This window comes from Lacerta agilis, chromosome 1 (assembly GCF_009819535.1).
Source record: "Lacerta agilis isolate rLacAgi1 chromosome 1, rLacAgi1.pri, whole genome shotgun sequence".
NCBI lineage: Eukaryota > Metazoa > Chordata > Lepidosauria > Squamata > Lacertidae > Lacerta > Lacerta agilis.
In genome coordinates, this window is record NC_046312.1 from 117,784,055 (window position 1) to 117,809,665 (window position 25,611).

At 44.1% G+C, this 25,611-nt stretch overlaps 1 protein-coding gene across 5 annotated transcripts in view; it reads left to right on the forward strand.

Moving 5' to 3' along the window:
• The window catches only part of MFSD6 (major facilitator superfamily domain containing 6), a 96,835-nt gene that overhangs the window by 18,166 nt on the left and 53,058 nt on the right, over positions 1-25,611 (forward strand). For 2 of the 5 annotated variants that reach the window (XM_033168733.1, XM_033168741.1), the window contains exons 3-7: positions 4,468-4,565; positions 13,944-14,105; positions 15,084-15,182; positions 17,280-17,560; positions 21,323-21,845. In XM_033168733.1, coding sequence (XP_033024624.1) covers positions 4,468-4,565; positions 13,944-14,105; positions 15,084-15,182; positions 17,280-17,560; positions 21,323-21,505 — 823 coding nt within the window. In that variant the 3' untranslated portion in view covers positions 21,506-21,845. Of the gene's footprint in view, positions 1-4,467; positions 4,566-13,943; positions 14,106-15,083; positions 15,183-17,279; positions 17,561-21,058; positions 21,086-21,322; positions 21,846-25,611 lie in introns of those variants that run through there. The other 3 variants (XM_033168756.1, XM_033168764.1, XM_033168748.1) reach the window with 3 other exon arrangements.

The following is a 25,611-nucleotide window of genomic DNA, read 5'->3' on the forward strand; positions in this document are numbered from 1 at the left end:
GGCAGAAAGCTGCTAAGGTTTCAAAGCATATTGAAGTTGCAAAGAAAAAAGAAAAAAAAAGGATAGGGACTGCCCTCTTCTCATTCAGTTCCACATGTTCCATGATGGAAGATGGGAAATGTATGCTAGAAAACAAATACATATTGGAATGTTCTCATGACAACAATATTTCAAAACCTGTAGCTCTAATGCAGGCCTGGAGTCCTTTCAAAAAATGGCTCAACATTGGGACGATGGTTAGTGGAGTGCAAAGCTAAGCGCAGCATGTGGAAAAACAAAACCACATTTATTTATTTATTGCTGGCACGAAAAAATCATTTATTTGGAAATGGGATAGATACAGCATTTGTCATTATGCCCTCTTAGAAATCATGTCACACTTGGTGTTTGCATACACTTAAGGTATCCTAATACAGAAGAAATGTAGAAGAACCAGAAAAGGTGGAACGGAAAAGTAACAGAAATACGAGTTGTGCAGGTATAATAATGTCCTTGACACACAAAGACTGCTCAATATATTTTGCCTGAAATCTTTAAAAAAAAAAGGGATGCACACATGTGTAAGACTTGGCAGTATTGGTGGGGGTAGTGTTATTTATGACATAGGAGAGGACCACTCGCCGAGAAGGTAGCCGTGCGATATGGCTAATGAATTGGGTCTGCAGGAAACGGAATGTGAATTATAGTTCTGCAGAGTCTCAAAGAGGCAAGGGACAACAATGAATAGCCACTTCTTTCTTTGGGAATGAAGAGGGCTTTTTTCCCCAGGTGGAACTCGGTTCTGGCACCTCTCAGGTGGGCACCGTTGCCATTGGTTCTCGACCTTAATCGATTCCAGGAGTCCGTCCGACTCCACAAACCGTCCGAAAACCAAGGCGCAGCTTCCAATGGGCTGCAGGAGCTTCCTGCACTCAAGCGGAAGCTACGTCGGACGTTCGGCTTCCGAAAACCATTCACAAACTGGAACACTTGCTTCTGGGTTTGCGGAGTTCGGGAGCCAATTTGTCTGACAACTTAGCCGTTCAGGAACCAAGGTACCACTGTATAAGAGAACAAGGGAGGAGTGAGTTCCGGCACTCCTTTTTCTAGAAAAATAGCACTGCATAGAGTAATTTTTGACCAATTACTTTGTTCTCTTTTAAAACAAAATAAAATAAGAAATCCCTTCCAGTAGCACCTTGGAGAGACCAACTGAGTTTATTATTGGTTATGAGCTTTCGTGTGCATGCACACTTCTTCAGATACACTGAAAAGGAAGTCATAGAATCATAGAGTTGGAAGAGACCACAAGGGCCACCCAGTCCAACCCCCCGCCAAGCAGGAAACACCATCAAAGCATTCCTGACAGATTCCTTAAAGACCTCCAAAGAAGGAGACTCCACCACACTCCTTGGTAGCAAATTCCACTGCCGAACAGCTCTCACTGTCAGGAAGTTCTTCCTAATGTTTAGGTGGAATCTTCTTTCTTGTAGTTTGAATCCATCGCCCCGTGCTCGCTTCTCTGGAGCAGCAGAAAACAACCTTTCACCCTCCTCTATATGACATCCTTTTATATATTTGAACATGGCTATCATATCACCCCTTAACCTTCTCTTCTCCAGGCTAAACATACCCAGCTCCCTAAGCCGTTCCTCATAAGGCATCGTTTCCAGGCCTTTGACCATTTTGGTTGTCCTCTTCTGGACACGTCACCAGTCCCTTAAATATATTGGTTCTCTTTTGTTTGTGTAAATTATTTCTTCGGGTGGACTTGCTTTGGAATTCTGCAGATAGAAAAGAGCTGAGTAAGCAAGGTCATTATGGGATGCACATAAATAAGAAATGACCTTTCGTAGGGGGGGCAAAAATGAATTCACCCTCTCTGTTTCTCACAATTATTATTTATATACCACCCTATACCCAGAGGTCTCAGGGCGGTTATTCATAGCTGTTATGATTATCAGTGGCTACTGTCTGAAACGGCGTTTCCGTGCGCTACTCTGGTTCGCCAGAAAGCGGGTTTGTCATGCTGGCCACATGACCCGGAAGCTGTCTGCGGACAAACGCCGGCTCCCTTGGCCTATAGAGCAAGATGAGTGCCACAACCCCAGAGTCGGACACGACTAGACCTGATGGTCAGGGGTCCCTTTACCTTTTACCTTACTGTCTGAGTATTCTGGAGTATTCTAGTATTAACTTCAGAAGTCTTTTTTTTTTAATGAAGAGACGTTTGCTACAAATGAAATGTTTGAAAATAATTAATTTCAGTTGATAAAACTGATTACCGTATTTTATCCACCTTGTTTAGCCAGGAATTTTGCAAAGTGTTTTATTGTACTCATTTGTTAGCAGTGAGTACAAGCAAATAACAGAGTCCATTCTTGGGTAACTGGTTGGATATGCTTCCTAGTCTGTTGTTTATACTAGACACTTGAGATGCTATAAACTTACCAGAGCTGGATCAATCTCAGTTAGAGAAATGTGCAAATAGCATGTGAATGCCATAAACAGTATCTCTAAAGACTGGAAACAGTTTTAAAATAATTCATTCTGCCACCTCCCAAATACATTTTGTGAAACGTTTTTTAAACAAAACATTTTTTATATATATAAAAAAAACACCTGCATATCTGGTTATGCTTAATTGTACTTTTTCACTGGCTAATTTGTGTCCTCTTTGTATAATACAATTTCTCCATGCCAACCAGCTGTCAGCGCGTAATGGCTAAAAGTTGTTGTGTTTTTTTAAATTTTTATTAAAGATTTTCACATTTGCAGCTGTTTTTCTTCTGTCAGCTGATCCAGGTATCCGCAACTCCCCTTTCAGTGCCAAGACTTGCCTTCTGACTTTTTATTTATTATATATATTTACATTCACAGCCCACCTTTCCTCAAAGGAGGTCAAGGTGGTAGAGGACATGCCTCTCCCCAATCCACATACTATCTTCACAACAACCTACCTGTGAGTTAGGTTAGGCTGACAGACAGTGACTGGTCAAAGGTCACAAATTGAGCTTCATGGCGGAGTGAGAATTCGAACCCTGGTCTCCCAGGTCCCAGTCTTTCCCCTTGAACATTATGCCACACTGGGCTCTCAATACTTTTTTGAAAGTTATATTCTTCATTCTAGTTTGTGGGAGGAACCTTTCAGGGGTGCAAGGAGCTCTTTAGAAACAAATAATATCAGAGGAAATTCTAAGCAAAGATTCATGGGAAAATGGGAAAGTTACAAAAATTATGTGTTGAAATACAACAAAAGTTTTGTTAGCATGCCAGCATTTGAGGAATAAGGGAAGGGTAGTAAGATAAAGGAAAGATTGTGGAGTAAACAAACTTTAGAGAATGCACTGGATAGTAATAATACGAGAAAGTGCTATGTCGTAAGCAGTCAAATTGAAACCTAGTTGAAGCAAAGGGATTTGTCAGGAAGTCGAGGGTTATTATTATTTCCCCCCCTCTTTATTATTATTATTATTATTTATTTTTTAGTATTATTTATTAACTCATTCTTTATTTTTTATTTATTTTTTCTTTCTCTTTTTTTTCTTTCTTTTTCTTTCTTTCTTTTTCACTTTTTTTTTTTTTTTTTTTTGTTTTTTTTGTCCCGCCCCCCATTATAAAAGGATGTGGCAGAAGGTAATAGGTACTGAAGGATGAAAAGATGACACAAACAATCATTAAGTAGTGTATGTAATTTTATTAAAATTTTGTATTAGTTGGAGCTGGTTCGGTAAATCAATGAATAAGATATACATGTACAGGTGATATGTATCTGCTACTTGGTTAACTTGAAATTTATGGGGGAACAAAGTTACGCTTTTGTTGTTTGTTAATTTGAATTTTCTTGTAAAATAAAATTATGCAATAAAAATGAAATATAAAAAAGAAACAAAAGGTGGGAAGTCTAGGAAAGGTACCTTCCCCTCCTGCAACAATTCCTGGCCATTTCATTCATGCTTCATCTTGCTTTATTTCAGTCCTTTGCAGAATGCACACTCCCCCCTCTCCCCAGTATAGAACTACACATCTCCCCTTGCATAATGGTTAAGTTGATCCCTCTGTTTTCCCTTCCTCCAGTTCAGTACATGAAACACAGCAGCCTCTTTTTTTATAAGAGTCTTGGAGGTGGGGGCAAGAGGCGGTACTAACGTTGAAGTTTGCCTGCCCCCTATTCTTAAAAAAAAAAATCACTTGAGAGAGCGTGTATTCCTAACTTGAAAATGGCCAGGTCCATATTAATGCAAGGGAGCACAATGAACAAACATCTCAGCGAAGGAGGTACCTGGGAAGAACTGTTACAGAGCAGTAGCTGGAAATTAGAACTCAAGTACATTCATTTATTTAAACTTCTACCTTGTATAAAACTGCCAGTAAAATAGCTCTAAGCAAGCCTGGTAACTGTTCATTTGTTTGTTAGTTAGTTAGTATGTGCAAGACATGGCAAACATTAAACTAGCCTGTGTCATTTTCTTTCTTTCCTACCCTTAGAGTCCTGTATATTGGCCTTGCTTGTAACACAGCTCGTTATATTTACATCTCCTACCTGGAAAATGCTTGGACCGTTTTGCCTATGGAATTCCTTCAAGGTAAGAAGGTGGTGTACTTCTGATCCTGGGTTGCATCATTACCAGGAATATAAATTCTTCATCTGGGCCATGATGAACTAGAAGTCCGTCTATGTTCCTGTACCTATCAGTAAATAACCCAAGGGATCCTTTTTTTAAAGCTCTGTGCAAGTTTAATATCTGGAGGTGGTTTCTTCAGTTGACCTCAGGGTGGATTTTATTTAAATCAAAGTGACTTAAATCATGATTTAAATCGCTAGTCAGTAAGGCTAGATTTAAATCATAGTATTCTACATAAAGACTAATTCTTGCTGGTATAACTTTAATATCCAATTACAGGTGGGTAGCCGTGCTGGTCTGCCATAGTCGAAACAAAATAGAAAATTCTTTCCAGTAGCTCCTTAGAGACCAACTGAGTTTGTTCTTGGTATGAGCTTTCGTGTGCATGCACACGTGGTATCTGAAGAAGTGTGCATGCACACGAAAGCTCATACCAAGAACAAACTCAGTTGGTCTCTAAGGTGCTACTGGAAAGAATTTTCTATTTTGTTTTAATATCCAAGTAGATGAAGATTTTTAGAATAACAACTTTTCATATTAGTTTTTTTTATCCCCAGTTTAATAGGTTAATCATTCATATTTGGACAACTTTTCTGTTGTACTTAGGAAGGAGAAAAATAATCATTACCTTAATAATAACAATTTAAATAGATTTATCAGATCCATTCCACTCCAAACAATCAGAAAAATATTGTTTCTATTCTATTCACTGAACGTCTTGAAACTCAACACTGAAGGGGTTGATTCTGTATTCATAGGTTTGTAGAACAATAGGATTAAGGTCTTTTTCTCAACTCTGTTCATGTTATAACATTTTTGCTGTGAAGAAGAGGCATGTGATCTCTGCTGAGTCAAATTCAGTTTTGAGAGCTGCCAAAGTAAACCAAGCATCTGTGATAATATCTTGTAGGCAGAGAAACTGCCCAATAATCTTACAAAAACCTCTGGAAGAGCATAAATGACATTGTGAATGGATTAATGGAATTTATTTACCAAAAAAATTAAACATATATACAGCCTTATTCTACATAAGTAAAAAACTAATCTTTATTTCATGATTGAATAACCTTTGGATGGTAATATATTTTCCTCAAAAAGCATTTTATTTTTTAAAAAATCCGATTTAAATTAAAAAAAAATCCGATTTTTTTTTAAATAAAAAAAACCATTGATTTTTATCCACCCTGGTTGACCTCAAATTCTGTGGCTTTTCACCTAAGCAAACAGTGAAATGGCAGAACACACCTTGATCACTAAACAAAGGGGACAGGAGCTCAAACGGAAGCTTGTGCCTTCTGCAAATAAGCCTTTGTTGCTGGCAGACTCTCTATAAGGCATTCATATCCCTGAAATTTGCTGGTTTTCTCACATTGTGCAACAGAAAGGAGGCCATTGCTTTTTAGCATTGGATCTTAAAACAAAAACTCAAAAACACCCAGGTAAACGTTCAGGAATAACCGGTTCTCTTCAGTGTTCCCCAGCTATCAGTGGCGTTTTGTGAATCAAGATGAAGGTCAATGAAGTCTGGGAAGAAATGACTGGCGTGCCTTGTTTGTGACAAACTTGTTGGGATATGCTCCACAGCCTGCTGGTTTATGTGAAATGCCTGCTAATTGGGATGGCGAGGAGAAAGTATAAATGGAAGCCTGAGAAATGGGAGTTAACTTCAAACACAAAATTCAGGCCTGGAAAATAATTGGACAGATTGTATGCAAAGGGATGCAAAAAGACTCATGCTTTCAAGATATTTTGCCAGCGCTTCCTCAACTTGGTGCCCTTCAGATGTTGTCAGACTCCAAGAAGAAGAAGAATTTGGATTTGATATCCTGCTTTATCACTACTCTCCAAACTCCCACCAGCCCCAGAGAGAATGGTCGGTCAGTGAGGATGTGGAGTCCTAGGCCAAAAACATCTAGAGGACACCAGGTTGGGGAAGACTGTCTAATGGTACTTTTCACACGAGAGTTGCTGTTTGACGTTGTTAGTTACAGGTAACCTTGTTAGTTACAGGTAGGTAGCCATGTTGGTCTGCTATTGTAAGGACGTTCAGTGGTTGCTCATGAGTAAAGCGCCAGATGCAGAACTTCTAAAAACTAAGTTCTTTATTGTGCACCGCTATGTACAGTGGAGCAAAAGATCAAACGTCCTTCCCATCACTCAGCAGTGTCCAGGAATGACACTCAGCAGTGTCCAGCAAAAGAGGCGCGGGATTCTAAATCCCCGCCTCCCCCTGCCACGTCCTTCCCGTCTGCACCCCCGGAGTGTGGGAACCTGACCCCGTTCCCCGCTATCTCTCTGGTGCTCAGGCTCTGTCATCCTCTCTGGTGCTCAGGCTCTGTCATCCCCTCAGAGCCCCTGCACCGCCTTCCTGCCTCCCCCTCCCCCTCCCCCTCCCCGCTGGAGGAATGGTCACTTCCGGTGCTGTCGGGGGAGGACGAACTGGTGATCAGCTTAGGGGGTTCTCTATACTGTAAACACTCCCGCGACCCTACCAGCCGCGGGGAGGGAGGGTTCCTGACAGCTATAGTCAAAACAAAATAAAATAAAAAATTCCTTCCAGTAGCACCTTAGAGACCAACTAAGTTTGTTCTTGGTATGAGCTTTCGTGTGCATGCCTTTTCTAGTTTTCTAGTGTGCATGCACACGAAAGCTCATACCAAGAACAAACTCAGTTGGTCTCTAAGGTGCTACTGGAAGGAATTTTTTATTTTATTTTGTTATAACCTTGTTAGATTTGCACTCATGTGCTGCGAATCCCAAAACTCATTGCAAATCCCAAAAATCGCACTCACACGTTCAATCCCAAAACTCAGCGCTCAGAATAATCAGTACTCATTCCTTTAATCCATCTGTTCGTTTCAATTGCAACCGTGTCATCATGAACACTGAAACCAACCTAGACAAGAAATACAGTGCTACCTTGGTTCTCAAACGCCTTGGTACTCAAACAACTTGGAACCCAAACACTGCAAACCCGGAAGTAAGGGTTCCGGTTTGTGAACTTTTTTTGGAAGCCGAGCATGCCTCGTTTTGAGTGTTATGCTTCCGATTTGAGTGTTAACCCGAGGTCTGTCTGTTTTTGCTATTTATTTTGTGTTTTTGTTTTTGCAACTCTTTTTTGTTTTTGTGACTGTGTGGAACCCAGTTCAACTACTGATTGATTGTGTGACTGCAGTACATTGTTTATTGCTTTCATTTTATGGATCAATGGTCTCGTTAGATATCAAAATTCATGTTAAATTGCTGTTTTAGGGGTTGTTTTTAAATGTCTGGAATGGATTAATCTGTTTTGCATTACTTTCTGTGGGAAAGCGCGCCTTGGTTTTGGAACGCTTTGGTTTTGGAACGGACTTCTGGAATGGATTAAGTTTGAAAACCAAGGTACCACTGTAGTTAAGGCAGCGAGGGCCAGAAAGGAATAGTGTTTGACTCAAGAAGAAAAATTAGGTTGCAGGAACTTGGCTTTGGGTTTGTGCGTGTGTGTGTGTGTGCGCGCGCACACACACACACACACACACACACATCTTTTTGGCTACAGGAACCCTTTATTTGACTCCTGCTGCTGCTCCCCCTGCCCTATCACTTTTGGTTCTGAGTGTCTAGATGGTACTGCACTTTCCAGGTCTCCTCTCCAACCATGAGATCTTGGCTTACGCTTAGACCAGTGATGGCCAAACTTGGCCCTCCGGCTGTTTTGGGACTACAACTCCCATCATCCCTGACCACTGGTCCTGTTAGCTAGGGATGATGGGAGTTGTAGTCCCCAAACAGCTGGAGGGCCATGTTTTGCCATCACTGGCTTAGACAAACAAAACGCTGAGATTTTGTTTCTCTCTTTGCGCAAGCGCTCCCAATCTCACGCACATTGAATATGCCTGGCTGCGCGTGTTAACAACACTGCAAACTGGATGACAGCTTTTAATCGGCTCAGGAAGAATTCAGTGCATGGAAGTTGCTGGAGGTGGGTGGGTGGAACCTACACTTGCCTCCGCACCCAGATTAAATCAAATCAGCTGCGGAGAAAGTTATTTTGGTGACTGTTTTCATTTTGCGTAGGCAGAAAACAATCGGGGAAGAGATGGAAGGCAGAAGCCAGGGGAAAGGAAGTAGGCGAGGGGACTGCTGGTGCAGTTTATGAGATTTTCCAGCCCTTCAATCTGCAATCTGAATGGTGGCACAGTCATGGGCTGCAATTGAATCCCAACCAGGTGGACACCCAATTGATAGGCGGTTCCCAGGTCTGAGAATTGAATTATGTACCTACACTGGACAGAGTTGCGCTCCCTCTCAACGAGCAGGTGTATTTTTTTGGGAAGGGGTGTGTGTTCTCCTGTATCAGCGTTTCCCAAACTTGGATCTCCGGCTGTTTTCTGACTGCAGTTCCCATCAACCCTGACCACTGGTCCTGCTGACTAGGGGTGATGGGAGTTGTAGTCCAAAAAAACCCACAGCTGGAGACCCAAGGTTGGGGAAAAACTGCCCAAATCAATGTCACTGTTTTTGTTTTTTTATTTCAAGATTTATTATCCACTGTGCGTTCAGAGAACGCTGGAGTGTACAAAACCAGAATAGAAGTGGATCTCAGTGCCTCAGGGTCCCCATTTCCCAACTTCCATCTGTGTGGCAGCTAACCTTGCCATGGTGGTCCATGCACTGGTCACCTCCCAAGTAACGAGCTACATGTAGGACTACCTTTGCACCTGATTTGGAAGCTGCAGCTATTGTAAAATGAAGCTGCTAGTGCCTGACTTTATGCACATGGCAACAGATCTGCACTGGCATGCCAAGCCAAGTTTGGGGTACGGCTGCCGACATTTATTAAAGACCTAAACAATTTGGGACCAAGAAAGCTGCTGGGCAGGTCACCCCTGTACAGAGCAAGCTGATCATTAGGATCTTCTGAGGAGACCCACTGAAGCAGGTGCCAGGCATTGTCTTCCCCTCCTTCCCTCCATATCCTGGCATCTTTTTGACATGGTACTTGGTGGTAGATGGCCCAGCTGACGGTGGGAGGAGGGAGGGGAAGATGACCTTCTTGCAGGAGCAGGTGCCTGGGGTTGTCTTATTCCCCCTCTCCTTCCCCTGGAATCCCAGCTTATTTTCCTTCCTCTTTCCCCGGAATCCCAGCTTATTTTCCTCCCTCTTCTCCTGGAATCCCAGCTTATTTTTCCTCCCTCTTCCCCTGGAATCCCATTCCCAGGGCCGTTGGTGTTACTTGGCACGCCTTACTTCCGTTTGGGAGGAGTAGCAGGTTTGTTGATTGAGAGCACTAAATCAGCTTTAATTGTACAACCTGAATTTGCCAGGATGTGATAGAACCTCACCTGAAAATGGCAACAGTCTGGACGCGCCCTTAATATGTGCCCTGATTTTTCAATGCAGGCGTCTGTCCCACTCATAACATGGGGGGTTACGTTCTGGGAGCCCACACACCTAAGTATATTTTCCCTTGTAACGTGTCCTTCCTTCTTAAATCCCTTGTGGCAGAAGCTGCCTTTGTCTTACACACACACACACACTGAGAGCCTTCAGCTAAGGAGGTTGGCCTTGTCAATAGAAATAATTATTTTCTCTTGAACTTGATGCAAACACTTCCCTTGGATATGAGACTACTTCTTTTCAAGTGGGAGCGATAAAAGTACCCAGGAGATTGCATATGGCTCCAGATCCGTTTTTACATCTCCTAAGCAGTTCTCCTTTTGAGTTGTTGCCCTTTATTTACAGTATGCCCGCAGATTTGGGGCTCCTTACGAAATCAAGTGGGAGTTGTCCATGGAATGAGATCAGTTGCTGTCTTGAGAGCCAGCCACTTCCCTTCATTGCTGCCTCCCTTTCGTTTCTAGGTAGTACATTCTGTTCAGGCAGAAGCGATCAGATAATGAAATGTAATTTAATACGTGCAAGATCCAAACGATGCCATCTATACGATTTCCAGGTGCCCTTGAGAAGCAGCTATGAGGATTGAAGCACTTTATGCAGGGCCTTTTCAAATGATCTCAGGAGGGGGGAGTCTTGCAGCTCAGTGGCTTTCAGGCCCTGTCCCTGCTGTCGCCGCTTTTCATGGATTTTTTTTTGGGGGGGGGGGACATTTGCCAGGGACCCAGAAGAAATGTTGCCGGTCAAAGCAGACTGCAATAGGCTAGGCTGGGGGGGGGGGAAATACTGTACTTTTCTGTGTATTAGACGAGGTTTTTTTTTTTTTTACTCCAAAATAGTGTTTGAAAACGGGGCTAGTCTTATACATGGGCATTGCACTGGGGGACTGGGTGATTGGTTGCAGCCACGAGCTGCAGCTTGTAAGCGATGATTTGGTGGGTGGTTGGTTGCTACAGCAATTGGGTGTTCCGTTTCTGGCTTGTGTTTGCGAACGGGCAGGCGCTTGTCGGCTTCTGCAACGCGAGTGATTCTGAGCTCTTGTCTTTAGGTCCACGAATAATAATAGCTTAAGGGTCCCGGGCCTTAAAGAAGCCAGATTATCCTCCACCAGGGCCAGAGCCTTTTCAGTGATGGCTCCGACCTGGTGGAATGCTCTGTCCCATGAGACTAGAGCCCTACAGATCTTGATCTCCTTCCGCAGGGTCTGTAAGACAGAGCTATTCCGCCAGGCCTTCAACTTTGCCTGATTCTTCTTCCTTTTCCCTTCCCCTTTTTCTATGAAAAAAACCCTACTGAGACCCCACATTAATTTTCTCCCCTGGTCTCCTTGCTGGCCCTAGCAGGATTAATCTGGCCAGTTAGCCCTGGTGATGCCACATTTATGTTGTATTTATGCTGTTTTTGAAACTCGCTTTTAATCAATGTTTTTATGTTTGTTGTTAGCTGCCCTGAGCCTGGTTTTGATCGGGAAGGGTGGGGTATAAATAAAAATGTATTATTATTATTATTATTATTATTATTATTATTATTATTATTATTATTATTATTATTTATTAGTGATTTTCTGCATTCCTCCCCCCGCAAAAAGTTCAATAACCTTGGGCAACCCCCCCAAAAGCCAGACAACTCTGCGCAATCCTTCCCAAAAGCAACCACCCCAAAAGCTCAGCAGCTGTGGGCAATCCTCCCCCCCCAAAAAAGAAGCTCAACAACTCTGGCAATATAGCCCTCACCCCCATTTTCTTAAATTTTAATACCCCCAAATGGTCTTATACATGGGGGCGTCTTATAGACGGAAAAGTACGGTAGCTTCCTGTCCAGCCTTTGGCATGCTGCTCCTATGCTCTAGCTTACTGTTTGCGCCTCTGCAAATTACTTGGTATGTTTATCATCTGAACCTGCCTAGTTGCCATCCTCTCTACTCTGCGCAGTCTTTTTGCACTGTTTGGTTATGCTCACCACCCGTGCTGCTTCCCCATTAAGACCAAGAGGAAAGAGAAATGAATTAAATGCATCCCACCTGCTTCTAAAAGGCCACAGATAGTTAACGGCCAACGTAGATATTTACCTGGGACCTTTGCCAGCGCCAAGGGTGGAGAAGGCGGTGTCACCTGACAGTTAAGTAAAGACAGCTTGTAAAGACATGATTAGTCGGAACAGGTTTTCGCCCAACGAATGGTGTTCCTTGTATATATATCTGGCTCAAAGCAGCAGCAGCAAAGCGTCCCTGTGCTTTGTCATCGTGACATTATGACACGTTTGACATTTTGTTAAAGGAAGGTTGGAATGCAGAAGAGAAACTACAGGCGCTCTCGATAAACTGAAGTTGTGTGAAAGCAGCCTGTGCCACGTTACGCACAACTGCGAAGCCTGGTGTGTACACTTAGAAGCTCAGGTGATGCGAAACAAGGCAGTAAACTTTAATGGGAGAGCTGTAATTGCAGATTTGTGGTGTGTGTGTGTCTGTGTGTACAATTTTAACTAGTAGAGTTGAGATCTAAGGTGTGTCACCTCGCAGGCCTTGGCAGCCTTTGACCTGACTCTCAGAATCAATGAATTAGAAACCCTGATAACTCTTAAGTTTGCATCTACTGTAATGCATTTCAGAATGTAATAATAGCTGGGTCCCCCCTTCTAGCAACAAGAGTCGCAGGCAGCTGAAGCTTGGCAGTGCTGATTCGAAATTAGTGTGCACACCAATTACACGTGGATCTTTTACAATATTGATGAGATTGGAACCGAATTGTGGGTTGTTGTTGTTGTAGTTGTTTAGCGTTTCTGATCCTGCAGTTTCGAAAAGACGAAATAGTTCCTTTTCCAAAATTGGTTTTAAAAAGGAAGAAAACGGTTAAAGATAGCTTTTCCTTGCAACAAGGAGCAAGCGGCCCCTCCCAAAAACACGCCATTCGGAAATCTACATGACTGTATTTATTTATTTGCTGGATTTAATAGCGAATGATTCAAACAATTAAAATAGTGTAGAGCAGCTGGTAGAAAATGTGTTTTTTTGGATGGCAGCATTGAGGACTACGATTCTTACCATGGCCACTTCTATACTTTGGCAAACACCCACTTTTGCATGTGACCCCCCCCTGAGGGGGCACCATGGTTATTGTGGCCCTCAGTACAAAACAAAGGTTAGCTGCCCCTGTTTGGGAGGACTGGGTCAACCCCATCCATAACAGTTTGAAGGCCGCCTAACTAGGCAGATGAACCTTCCATTAACCGTACCTTGGTTCTGTCTGGCTCGAGTCTCGGTTTATCAGACCTCATCCAGTCCTTCTGTTGCCAAGCACTGTTTCAAAACAGCCCCTGCCTCTCCTGATTTGATAAAAGAGAGATACAGAGCTGGTGCCCCCTGCACCTTAATGATGCCTCACCTCACACCGCCAGACTCATGACAGTTTCATGTGGATGTTGAGTAGAATTGGGGATAAAATGGACCTCTATGGGGGAAGTCCATAGCATAACTGTTGTAGGATCATCCACCAGCACCATCTTCTGCAGTCAGCCATCCAAGTAGAAAAGGGAGCATTAAAAACCAGGGTCTCCCAGCTCTAACCCAGACAGCCTATCAACACTGATACCATGGTCGCTGTTGACAAAAGTCCTAGAGCAGGCATGGCCAAACTTGGTCCTCCAGCTGTTTGGGACTACAACTCCCATCATCCCTTGCTAACAGGACCAATGGTCAGGGATGATGGGAACTGTAGTCCCAAAACAGCAGGAGGGCCAAGTTTGGCCATGCCTGCTCTAGAGAATCAGCAGGGTCTCACACTCCCTCAACTCATCCAGTAGAGTAACCAAGCGACTTCTGTCCTTGAAGCCCAGCCTCAAATCCATTTCATCCAAAACAACCTGAATCTGGCAGAAGAAGAAGAAGAAGAAGAAGAAGAAGAAGAAGAAGAAACAATTTTCAGGAGCATAAGGCACTGAATTCTGAAACCTTTTCCTTTTCTGCAGGTGTGACCCATGCAGCCATCTGGGCAGCTTGTATTTCCTACCTAAGTGCTGCTGTTCCTCCCGAATTAAGAACTTCCGCTCAGGGTATTCTGCAGGGTCTCCACCTTGGCCTGGGCAGAGGGTGCGGAGCAATGGTTGGAGGAGTGCTGGTCAACTATTTCGGTAAGAGAAACATGTTAGATAGTTCAATTAGCAATTTACTCTGCTTTCATGCATTTTGGATGCTGCTTTATTAAATGTTTCCCAGCCATTCCCTTTCCTATACTTAAGTTATGCTGATATCATGCTTGAGTTTTCTGGGGTTGGGGGGTTGGGTTATGTATGAAATTGTGTGGATACTTGAAACACCAAATTAGAAGGACCTGTATCTTCTAAGACATTTCTTATACCTGTCATCTTCAAAACACGTAATAATAATAATAAATTTATTTTTATTTTTATTTTATTTTATTTTATTTTATTTTATACCCTACCCATCTGGCTAGGTTTCCCCAGCCACTCTGGGCGGCTCCCAACAGAATATTAATAATAATAAAGCGATCAAACATTAAAAACTTCCCTAAACAGGGCTGCCTTCAGATGTCTTCCAAAAGTCAGATACAGTGGTACCTCCAGTTGCACACGGGATCTGTTCCAGAGCACCAGGTCGGATTCCGAGGAATCTGCAACCAGAGGTGCCACTTCTGCGCATGCACACGGTTTAGCGCTTCTGCGCATGGCGAAACCCAGAATAATACTTCCAGGTTTGCCGCATACGTATCCCGAAGGATACGTAACCGGAGGTGAACGTAAGTAGAGGTACCACTGTAGTTGTTTATTTCCTTGACATCTGATGGGAGGGCATTCCACAGGGCGGGTGCCACTACCAAGAAGGCCTTACAGTTGTATTCAAATGAAGAACAGAACGGGAGATGATCCCGTACTTGTGAAATATTTGCAAGTCCCAATACACACAAGTGTGGCGTACCCAAATTGGGCATGCACCATTGGGGGGGGGGGGTTCGGGTCAAAGTTGTTGATCTACCAGTAGATCACGATCTACCTGTTGGACATTCCTGATCTAGTTCATTACAAGTCTGGCTAGAAATCGCTCTTTGCATGATTGAATTGGGTCTCACTCTTACCTGCTTCTCTCCACAGGAGCTGCTTCGACATTCAGAGGGATAGGAATGGCCTGTCTTGTGATCCTATTGCTTTTTGCTTTGATCCAGTGGGTGGCAGTTCCTGATGAGAAAGAAGGTAGGTGGGTTGTTCCCATGTGTTCAGAGGAATCCAACCAAACAGCATTTTCCTCTGCCCCTTGGGGTGATCTCTTCATCTGCTTTGAACTCTTTTCCTCTCGTGCCCATTTAGTCTCATTGATCATTTGACCAGAGTCATAACCTTAATGCTATAGGTCTGGACTTACTATTAATTGACCTCGTGTTTTCTTCTGTTTAAAGCTGAACTTTCCACGCTGGGCATGCAGGGGCTTTTTCAATAGGAGACATCCTTAATAAGCAAAAATGTCGGGTCCTCTGTCTACAAGACAAACTGATCCAGAGACAAGGAAAAGACAGCAGGACTTGGACATTTATCTATTTTTTATGTCTCTGGGAATGGGGGTCTAGAAGCGAAAGAGCTTGCTAAGGATAAGCACCGCCCCATAGTTGAATTTGCCTTGTTACTTTATGTATAATTCATTTTAAAGCATGAACAGATTCTTGATAAGCTGAACTGCAGTAAGAAAATAGCTCTCTGAGTTACTCTTAGCAGCAAGTGGGCCCAGGGAAGACATTGTGGTGTTTTGGACTACTACAACTGCAATCTACACTGTGTCCATCAGCTGGTTACCCCCTGGTGCTTCCTCCCCTCCCATTATTTCCCAACTTCCCCCCCATCTGCCTCTGAGCTGTGACCTCCTGCAACCCCCTGTTGTAAATTTAAACTGTCTTCCTCTTCCAGTGCCAGTGTGGTGTAGTGGTTAAAAGTGGTAGACTTGTAATCTGGTGAACCGGGTTCGTGTCTCTGCTCCTCCACATGCAGCTACTAGGTGACCTTGGGCCAGTCACACTTCTCTGAAGTCTCTCAGCCCCACTCACCTCACGGAGTGTTTGTTGTGGGGGAGGAAGGGAAAGGAGAATGTTAGCCGCTTTGAGACTCCTTCGGGTAGTGATAAAGCAGGATATCAAATCCAAACTCTTCTTCTTCCTCCTCCCCCCTGGAAGGGTAAGGATGGGGAGGCGGTCTCCACCATTCCTCTTCTGCCCAGTCCCTGACAATTACAGGGGGTTGCACTAAGTGTGTCCCTTTCCATGAAAGAATCATAGAACAGTGGACTCTGTTATTCTTTCCATTCAGGGCTTAAGGATTTGGGGATTCTGAAAAGTGCCCTTGATTCTTCAGAATTAAATTTTGTATGGCAACAGGGTGGATTTGGTTTAAATCATGATTTAAATCACTAGTCAGTAAGACTTGATTTAAGAGCCAGTGTGGTGTAGTGGTTAAGAGCGGTAGACTCGTAATCTGGTGAACCGGGTTCGCGTCTCCGCTCCTCCACATGCAGCTGCTGGGTGACCTTGGGTTGGTCACACTTCTCTGAAATCTCTCAGCCCCACTCACCTCACAGAGTGTTTGTTGTGGGGGAGGAAGGGAAAGGAGAATGTTAGCCGCTTTGAGACTCCTTCGGGTAGTGAAAAGCGGGATATCAAATCCAAACTCTTCTTCTTCTTCTTAAAGAATTTTTTTTTCCAGAAAGACTCATTCTTGCTGTTGTAAGCTTAATATTTACAACCAGATGAAGGTTTCATTTTTGGAATGCTAAATTTTCAGTGTCATTTTTACAGTTATATCAAAAACCACTGATTTGGTTATACTATTAGAAATACATAGACTGATCATTATGAAATTATTGTGAGGTTTAATAAGTTAGCCGTTTATATTTGAACAACCTTTCTTCTGTACTTTATTGGAAGGAGAAAAAATAATAATTTCCTTAATAACTATATAAACAGTTTATTTAACTAAAACCATAACTTTATAGCATATGTATCCATGTTTGTTAACTGATGCGGTTAAACTTTTTTTTTTATTAAACCCAACCCTTAAGACTGGGTTTTAGCGCACATGAAAAACTTAAAAGAAATCCTTATTTCCTGATGAAAAGCCTTTGGACTGTAATGTAACTTAAATAGAAAACTATATTTAGAAAGATTTTTCCTCCAGAAGCATTTTATTTTAAAAATCCGGTTTTAATTTTTTTAAAAAAAACCGATTTTGAAAATTATTAATTGTGATTTTTATCCACCCTGTACGGCAACAAATACTGACCTTTCAAACGGTTGTTTCGAACTTCAGAAAAAACCATGCTGGCCGAAAGGATCCCAGTGCCTTCCAGCCCCGTGCCCATAGCCACCATTGACCTGGTACAGCAACAGACGGAAGATATCATGCCTCGGCCTGAGCCCAAGCTTCCTCCCAAGAAAACAAAGCACCAAGAAGAGCAGGAAGACGTCAACAAGCCTGCCTGGAGTGTCAGCTCTTCCCCGTGGGTGACTCTCGCCTATGCTCTCTATCAGATCAAGGAAATGGTCCAGCTCTCCAAAAGCAACCAGGTGCTCGAGAACCAGCCTTTGCAGGTAACCCGCGCTTTGCTGCCTAAAAGGTGTCTTTAGGAGGAGAGAGCGGGTATGACTCATTGTTGAAGGTTTTTAGGGTTCCAAGGTAACGTTCTCGGGGTGGACGCGATCATTGGTACCTGGCATCCCTTTAATTTGTGCCGTCAAACCGACAGCAGAGAAACGGGTTGCAAATAAGGCTTCTTGCACAGTTAGAGGGGGGCAACCCCCTCCAAAAAGCGGGAAATGGCTCAACTCATTCCCTAGCCTATTCTCCTGTTTTGACAGGTGTGCTTACCTGACAGGCGAAGGCCTCTTGCAAGGCTCCCTGAATTCCTAGCTGTTAAGCTTTGCATTCCAAAAGAAATAGCAATGGGGGGTATCTCAACCGCACAGATATGTCCATTGGGGTGTTTAGGGCAGTCTGGGAGTGGTGTACACAGGGGGGTTCTGGAGAAGAATTATGGGGCTTGCAGTGCTTTTCTCTTCTTTGAGGTGAACAATACAAGCCCCAGAAGGTTGTATCTTGGGGCTTGAGCCCACAAACTTCGCGGGTTGTCTCCATATGCAACATGGAAGCTTTTCCGATTGTGATTATTCAACAAAACTTATTAGCTGTTGCTTGAATACTGACTTGAGAGAGAGCTGCTTCATGCAACTACAGACTTAATCTACTGAATGCTTTACCACAAGAGGAGATAATGTGTTTATCTTACAACGGTGGGTTTTTTTGGTGGTTTTTTTTTAAGGGCAGATAATCAGTAGAAATTAGCCACAACAGCTATATGCAGCCTCCAAGCACCAAATATTTGCGGCAGGCTGATGCAGAGCAAGACTGGAAACAAAGCCAGTCTTCTAAGTACCTGGATTTTGGGAAGAAGGTTCTGTCACACACACACACACACACACACACGGGTTTCCCTTTAAATAAGGGCTCTCACTGACTTCATACATATATATATCTATATATCTATATCTATATATATCTATATATCTATCTATATATCTATATCTATATATATCTATATATCTATCTATATATATACATACACAGACACACGCACACACACTTAATCAAATGTTTAATTCACCGAATCTTAAAATGCATAAATGTGTGTGCAAGGAAAAAGAATCCAAAGAAAATAGCATTACAGTCGTACCTTGGTTCTCGAATGGAATCCGTTCCGGAAGTCCGTTCGACTTCCGAAAATGTTCGAAAACCAAGGCGCGGGTTCCAATTGGCTGCAGAAGCTTCCTGCACTCAATCGGAAGCCGCCTCAGATATTCGGCTTCCAAAAAGCGTTTGCAAACCGAAACACTCACTTCCGGGTTTGTGGCATTCAGGAGCCAAAACGGATGAGTACCAAGGCATTCGAGAACCAAGGTACGATTGTATTTGTTTTAATTGATGTGCACGGCCATCACCACCCTAGAAAAGGCATGCTCCCTTCTCAACATTGGAGAGGATGCTTCTTATAAGATAGCACCTATCACTTTTTAAAAACTTAATTGGTAAAAAAAAGAACCCCCCCCCCCAAACTAATAAGAATCTCCCGATTAATCAGGTACATTGTTGTGATCAATTAACTGGATTGTTGACAGTGTCCATTGCCCCACTTGGGACCAAGGTGTAGCCAGCCTCCTGTGTGATTTGCAGCACTGATTCACGGGGCCAAAATTTGGAGCAAAAGTCCCCGGGGGCCCCCCAGACACAACAGGGCTGGCCATTGCATTTTGAAATAAGTGAATAGACATTGCCATTTATAGAGCTCCCCTCACTCTGCAAGGCCAGAGTCTAAAATTACCAAACTCCACTAGTAATTTGCAGGCGTGTTTCTGCAACAAAAGAAGGAAAACATTCACATTGTTGTAAGGCAGCGGGGGAGCCTATTAACACTGCTGTTGAATCCAAAGTTTTGAAAAACCTGGTGTGTGTTTGCCTGAAAGTATGCTGTACTAGCTGTACTTCTTTAATGTACTGTTACACTCGAGCGACATTTGCCTTAATTCCACCAAGATCTTCACAAGCAGTTTAATCGGCTAATGACAAAATTATTAGTTTTGTCATCAAGAGGAGTGTCTGCCTCATAAAGCAGGCAGTTGAGCAGCTGTCTTAAAAATGAGATGAAATGTGTCCCTTCAGAGGTTGGCACTAATGATAGCTCCAGGGGTGTTCTTAGCCCCTTGGCTGCCGGGGGCGGGAAGCCAAGAGGCACCCCTGGGGGCGGGGCATTGCGGTGTGTGCGTGCGTCATGACATCATGACGCACGCGGTGCCCCGCCCCCGGGGGTGCTGGGCGGCGGATTCGGGAGACTCCCGAGGCCTCCGCCCGGCGGCGTCACCCCTTTGTGCCACGGCTGCTCGTGCCTGCGTGAGCAGCCGCTGCACAAAGGGGTGCTGGGAGGCGGATTCGGGAGTCTTTGCGGGCTGCAAAGACTCCCGAATCCGCCGCCCGGGCTCCCTTGGCGGAGCGAAAGTCGGGGCAGGGAGAAGGACGGCCCCTCTCCATGCCCCGGCTCTGCAAGCCAGCCAGCAGTGGAGCTCGGCAAAGGCAAGGGGCGGGCCAGCCAGGAGGGTATCTGTTCCACTACTATCTAAAGCACCCGGGGATAAGCATCTCAGCCCTTGAATGATAAATGTCACCCACAGTAGTCAGGAAAGAATATGGCCCGTTTGCAACCATCGGACCCAAGCTAGCAAGGAGATCTGAATACACAAGCCTGCTGTCATAATGGTCTGTGGGATTTGTTTAGTGTTTGGATTTTGGGGGGTCGTGTTAACTTTTAGCTTTATGTTTGCAAATTGTGGAAACGAACTCGTTAAAAATATTTGAGAAAATGTTACAACCCCCCCTTTTTTTTCATGAGTAGGAAAACAGCCTGCTGCTTAGTCAGTCTCCTGAAATATTCATAGCTCAGCTCCAGAAATAGCAAACCCTAACTCGCTGCGGCGCTAATGCAGAGGATTACACGGAAAATATGTCAAGCAAAGTTATGTGCGCAGGAGCACCAAAATATGTTAACAAGCCGACAGCATACAAATCAATATGGCTAACCTGATCCAAAACACCCACCCACCCCACTCACACAGGAAACCAAAGATCACCACAGCCAACCACAAATGAACAATCAAACGCTACGCCAATCGCGACCTCTCACTGCCAAAGAAACACAAGCAAACAACAGAGAACCAACACAAGCGACACTGATACCAAATCCTACATATATTAAGGAAAAACAGAAACATCATCTTCCCACCCATCCCACCCACTTCCTTCCCCCCCCTCCCTAATGTCTCAACAACTAAAATTGATCTGTAAAAATGTTTTATGGAAAAATATGAGACATTACACACACTTTGTAAACCAAGAAAATCTTTAATAAAATAAAAAGGGGGGGGGGAACCAAGCCATAGGGATGTGCTGCGTTATTGCATATGTAACATTTCGAGAGAATGTGTTTGGGGGTTTTTTGGCCTTAAAATACAACAAGTTTTTTTCATGCATGCTTCTTGGGGAAGAGCAGTTAGGAAAAGATAATAAGCAAGGTAAGTTTTTTTTTTGACATCTTGCTGTCCAACGTTTTTACCTGGATATGATAGCGCTTCCCCCAATTGCTTTTAATGCTTATGTGCTGTGCCGTGTATGGTTCTTTTTCGTTGCTGCTGCTGTTGTTCTGACAAGGCTTGCCTGGCTTACCTGCAGTGAAAGAATACGTGCGCTTTCCTGAGCAGCAGGGAAACCACAAGTATACATTTTTATATGGGGTCCTTTCTCTTTCCTAGAAAGCCGACGGTAGTCACGACTCTGCACCAGGCGTCCCTCAGAATCAAAGCAGTGATGCGTCTGCAGAGACTTCTGTACCTACGGCAGCTCCTGAAACCCATCTCAGCCCAGGCTGCCCTGATCCAGACCCAGCTCCTGCAGATTGCAGCAGGGCTCAGCCTCCCAAGGCTGGGCAGGAATAGGGCTTTGCTTCCTATCTTCATCTTTGCTGCATTGGATCCTGCTGTTTGCGGGGAGCTGAGAGGGATGCTGAAACGAAAAGCTCGAAACTGCAGCTCCCTTCACCTCGGCGATGGTAACCTGACACAGCACGCATTTTTAAACATTTAAGGTCTTTTTCTGTGTCAAAGCCCAATGGGCCTGTGGCAGGAAGGACTAAAAACCTAGGATGGCTAGGCCAGAAGAGGCCGCCGTCAAAAATAACGAGCAGAGGAGTTAAAATATTCCACACAAAACGCTTTTCAACCTTTGCGGGAACGAGGTTTGGGGGTCCATTTGTGCGTAAACAAAACGGAAATCTAACTTGGTAGTGGATTTAATTTGTGAAAGGAAAGTCTGCTTCGTTTCCGAAAGAGGAATGCTGCATTGCATTCTCTTGCTCGAGACAATGAATTATATTATTATTATTTAAAAATCAGTTCTTAGGGAAGGGGAAAAGAGAATTCACAGATATTTTTCTCTCCACCCACCCACCCTAAATCTATGTTAATTTATTGGGAGGCATATTAGTTTCCCAAGGAGAGATGCATAAACTACTGAAACTCTAGAGAGAGACTACGCTAGTTACCGTAAATACCTAAATGAAGGAGCGGCTTAGAATTCTGTCTTTTGTAAAGACTTTTCAGGAACTTTGAATAGCTTTGGGCCCAGTTGAGTTCTATGTTAAAAACAACTCTTTTGAACTGGCCAGGTTGCTGTTCACTGCTCTCTGGCCAGGCCACAGGGCATTGGTAAGGGCATTTAGACTGAATCAAAACTATTCGGCCGCCTACAACCCTTTTGTTTACGAGGCTGTGGGTTAGGCCTTGTGTTTGTGTTGTGTAGGTTTGGCGCCATGCATAAAAAAACCCACTTGACTGTAATGGTTCCGTATGTGAGAATATGGGACCCTGTTGACCCAACCCAACATGGGGGGGGAACAGTCTGTGGAGGTGACTCTTCCCTTTCCAACCGTGTTGCAGTCAGCTATGGGGTATTTGCGTTGATGCTGAGAGGCGGGAGCCACATATGCACATCTGGGACCTATGGCTCTATTTTCCTGGCTCACATAGGATGTCAGAATCCTTTTTTGGACTGGGGGACACCCAAGTCTTGCCAGGGAATACCCGTAACAGGATTCATGTGTGGTTTGTGCTGAAAGCACCTTTTGTTTGGTGCAAGAGAGGGGATCCTTGTGAGCTCGGCCGCTGCACCTCCTGATCAGGGCCAATATGTTTTATGATAGTGTAAAATTTATTTTATTGGGGGGGGGGGTGCGGTTATATTTATTTATAGCACAGGTGAGGAGCCTGCAGTTCTCTAGACTTTCCTAGGGCTACACATACCGTGATTCCTGACCATGGGCTGTGGCTGATGGGAGCTGGGGTCCAGCAACATGTTTTTTTTGGGGGGGGGGCAGACTGCCAGTTCCCCACTTGATGTACGGGGTACATTTAAAGTGCCTGTGGGCTGCCAAAAAGGGGTGGGACACAAATCCTAATGGTTCTTGGTTAGGAAAAGGTGAAATCATTAATATAAACGCAGCTGGAATGACAGGAGAGCCATCCTATGTAAATGAAAAACCGGCACAGTACGTCTTGAGCTGTTGCGATAACTCTTTGTGTTGCTTGTCAAATACACTGGCAGATTCAGGTTTCTTTTTCTTTTCATGTTTCCCAAATGTTAGTCGAACCCGATTTGCAGACTATAGCTGAGAAAAGAAACGCTATGGTAGCTGGGACAACCCAGCCAGGCATGTGGGGTATAGATAATAAAATTATTAACATTATTATTTATTCCAGGCCGAAGCCCTGAAGCTCAAGAGGGTTGCTAAAAGCTCTCTCTCGTGAGGAGCTGCTGCTTCAAAAGGGCAGGGTTGCCCTCATACTGAAAGGCGGCACAGAGCCAAACCTCTGTTGTCTTCTGGCAGCCAAGCGACGTGGCAAATGGCTGTGTTTGCCTCCCCCCTAAGCACTTACACCCCCTGGGCAGACCAGCCTGTATACTAAGATTCATTTCCTGAACTGGCTTTTGGGTGGCGACAGGGAGAGACATTACATTGGATGTAACTGAGACAATGGCAGCAGGCGATCGATCCTTTTAAAAGGCAAACAAAAATGTACAGCCTGGTGTCCACCCCCCCCCAGGTGTTTTGGACTACATCTCCCATCAGCCCCCGCCCCCAACACAACAGTGTGACCCTGAGACTTCTGGGAGTTGTAGTCCAAAAAGGCTGGCGTGGGGCTCCAGGCTTGGTGAAGGCTGCTTTCAAGGAAGCATGTCAGATTTTCAGGTCTCTTCTAGGTAGGCAAAGCTGCGTGGGGTCACTTTGGCATGAATGCAGACCACATAACGGAATACCTCAAGCTAGGTTGTGAGGAAGGCAAAAAGAGCTGGTTTTCGCCCCTCAGATTTCCGCATGGAATACTATGGGGTGTTCCCAATGCATAAGCCTTACAGAATCTAGGCGCGGACACCTGGGACCAAACAACAGAGAGTAGTTGATAAGTGTTGTTTTGTTTTGCACTTCCACTTAAATGTACTGTAAATTTCTCATGACTTGTTTAAGTGTCCTTTAAAAGAGAGAGGGAGAGAATCAGAATTGTATTTATTATGTTACAGCTGGGGTACGTGCGTGTGGAGGTTAGGAAACAACCAAGCAGATGACAGGCTAAAAACAGTTTAAAAATAACATAAAATAAAATATTAAACCCTCTCTTTAGCTAATTCGTAGAGAGATTCACATGGCTAATGTTGCCAGTAACACCTTAGTGTGCAGCAGCTGCGTTTTGACGCTTTCAGCTTACGCGTTAACGTTTACACATCTGAATTGTCTGTTGAACCTGTTCCTTCGTTACACGCGGGCGACGAGACCGTACACGGGTTTTCGTATTTGTGACAATTGTTAAGATGTAGTGAGAGAAATAAAATTTCACTGTATATGTAAAACAGATCTCTGGCATTGCTCAATTATTATTACGTCCAGGCTCCTACAACTGCATGGAGTTGGCACAGATAACTATATATTTGTGGACAGTGGGACTGTAAAGTTTTAAAATTGTGGACAGTGGGATTGTGTGCTTTTTAAAAAAACACGGAAAAACCATGAAGGGACACAGCTGCTTTTTTATCTTTTGCAGACGCCTCATCAGGGGAGCCAACCTGGGCCCCAGGTTATGGGTGCCCGTGACATCATGATGTCACACTCCGATGTGATGTCATGACGTCACACGAGCCCCCTGGCCTTAGAACCCAACTTCCAGTGCCACCAGAAGTCAGGTTCTGAGGCCTCAGAAGCATCTCCGAGACGTGGCTTCCAGTGTTTCCCGAGGCACTGGACATTTTGCTGGGGGCCCTGTGATGTGGTTGCTGAGCACCCACAACTAAAATTTTGTGGGGGCTCAGGCACCCAGAGCCCCCTAAAATTGGCACCCCTGCGCCTCATTCCCCAGAAATTCACCAATCACTGAAAACCAATCATAGAGGCACTTTTGTGCAATAAACAATCTTACTGATTTATTGGGGAGCCATTTTGCTCATCCTTGGTATTTAATAGCTCAAAATGGTATGTCTGCTGTTCTCCAGACCCACCATTTACCCATCTGAACTCTAGCCCTATAGGGAGTGGGCAAAATATCAGTGGCAGTAACCTTCACTTCCTTGCCCATTCAAAATCTCGCTGCTCCTCATCCTGGGTTGTTGCTGGATACAGCTGCTCTTTGCAAGACTCCCCTCCTGGCGACAGCGTTGGGAGTCTTTCGGCTCATGCCTCTACTTCCTCTACTTTGAAGAGAATGTTGTGCCTGAGCAGCCCCTGCCTTTTGAAGTCCCCTTGGGCGGTCGAGCTCATACTGATTTGAATCTTGGCTGTGATCTCTCTCTCCTCTCCCCCTCCCCAGGTTCCCAAGATTTCGGGATGTACTTAACTATATCTTTCCCCTCTTTTTTTAGCTTTGCATATAATCCTTGTGAGGTAGAAAGATAAAGACTTTGAACCGGATTATCCACCTGAGAAAGGGAAAATAAAGGGATCGGCTCAGCATGCAATGTATTGAATACACACCAACAGCAGCTCTCAAAATCACACACC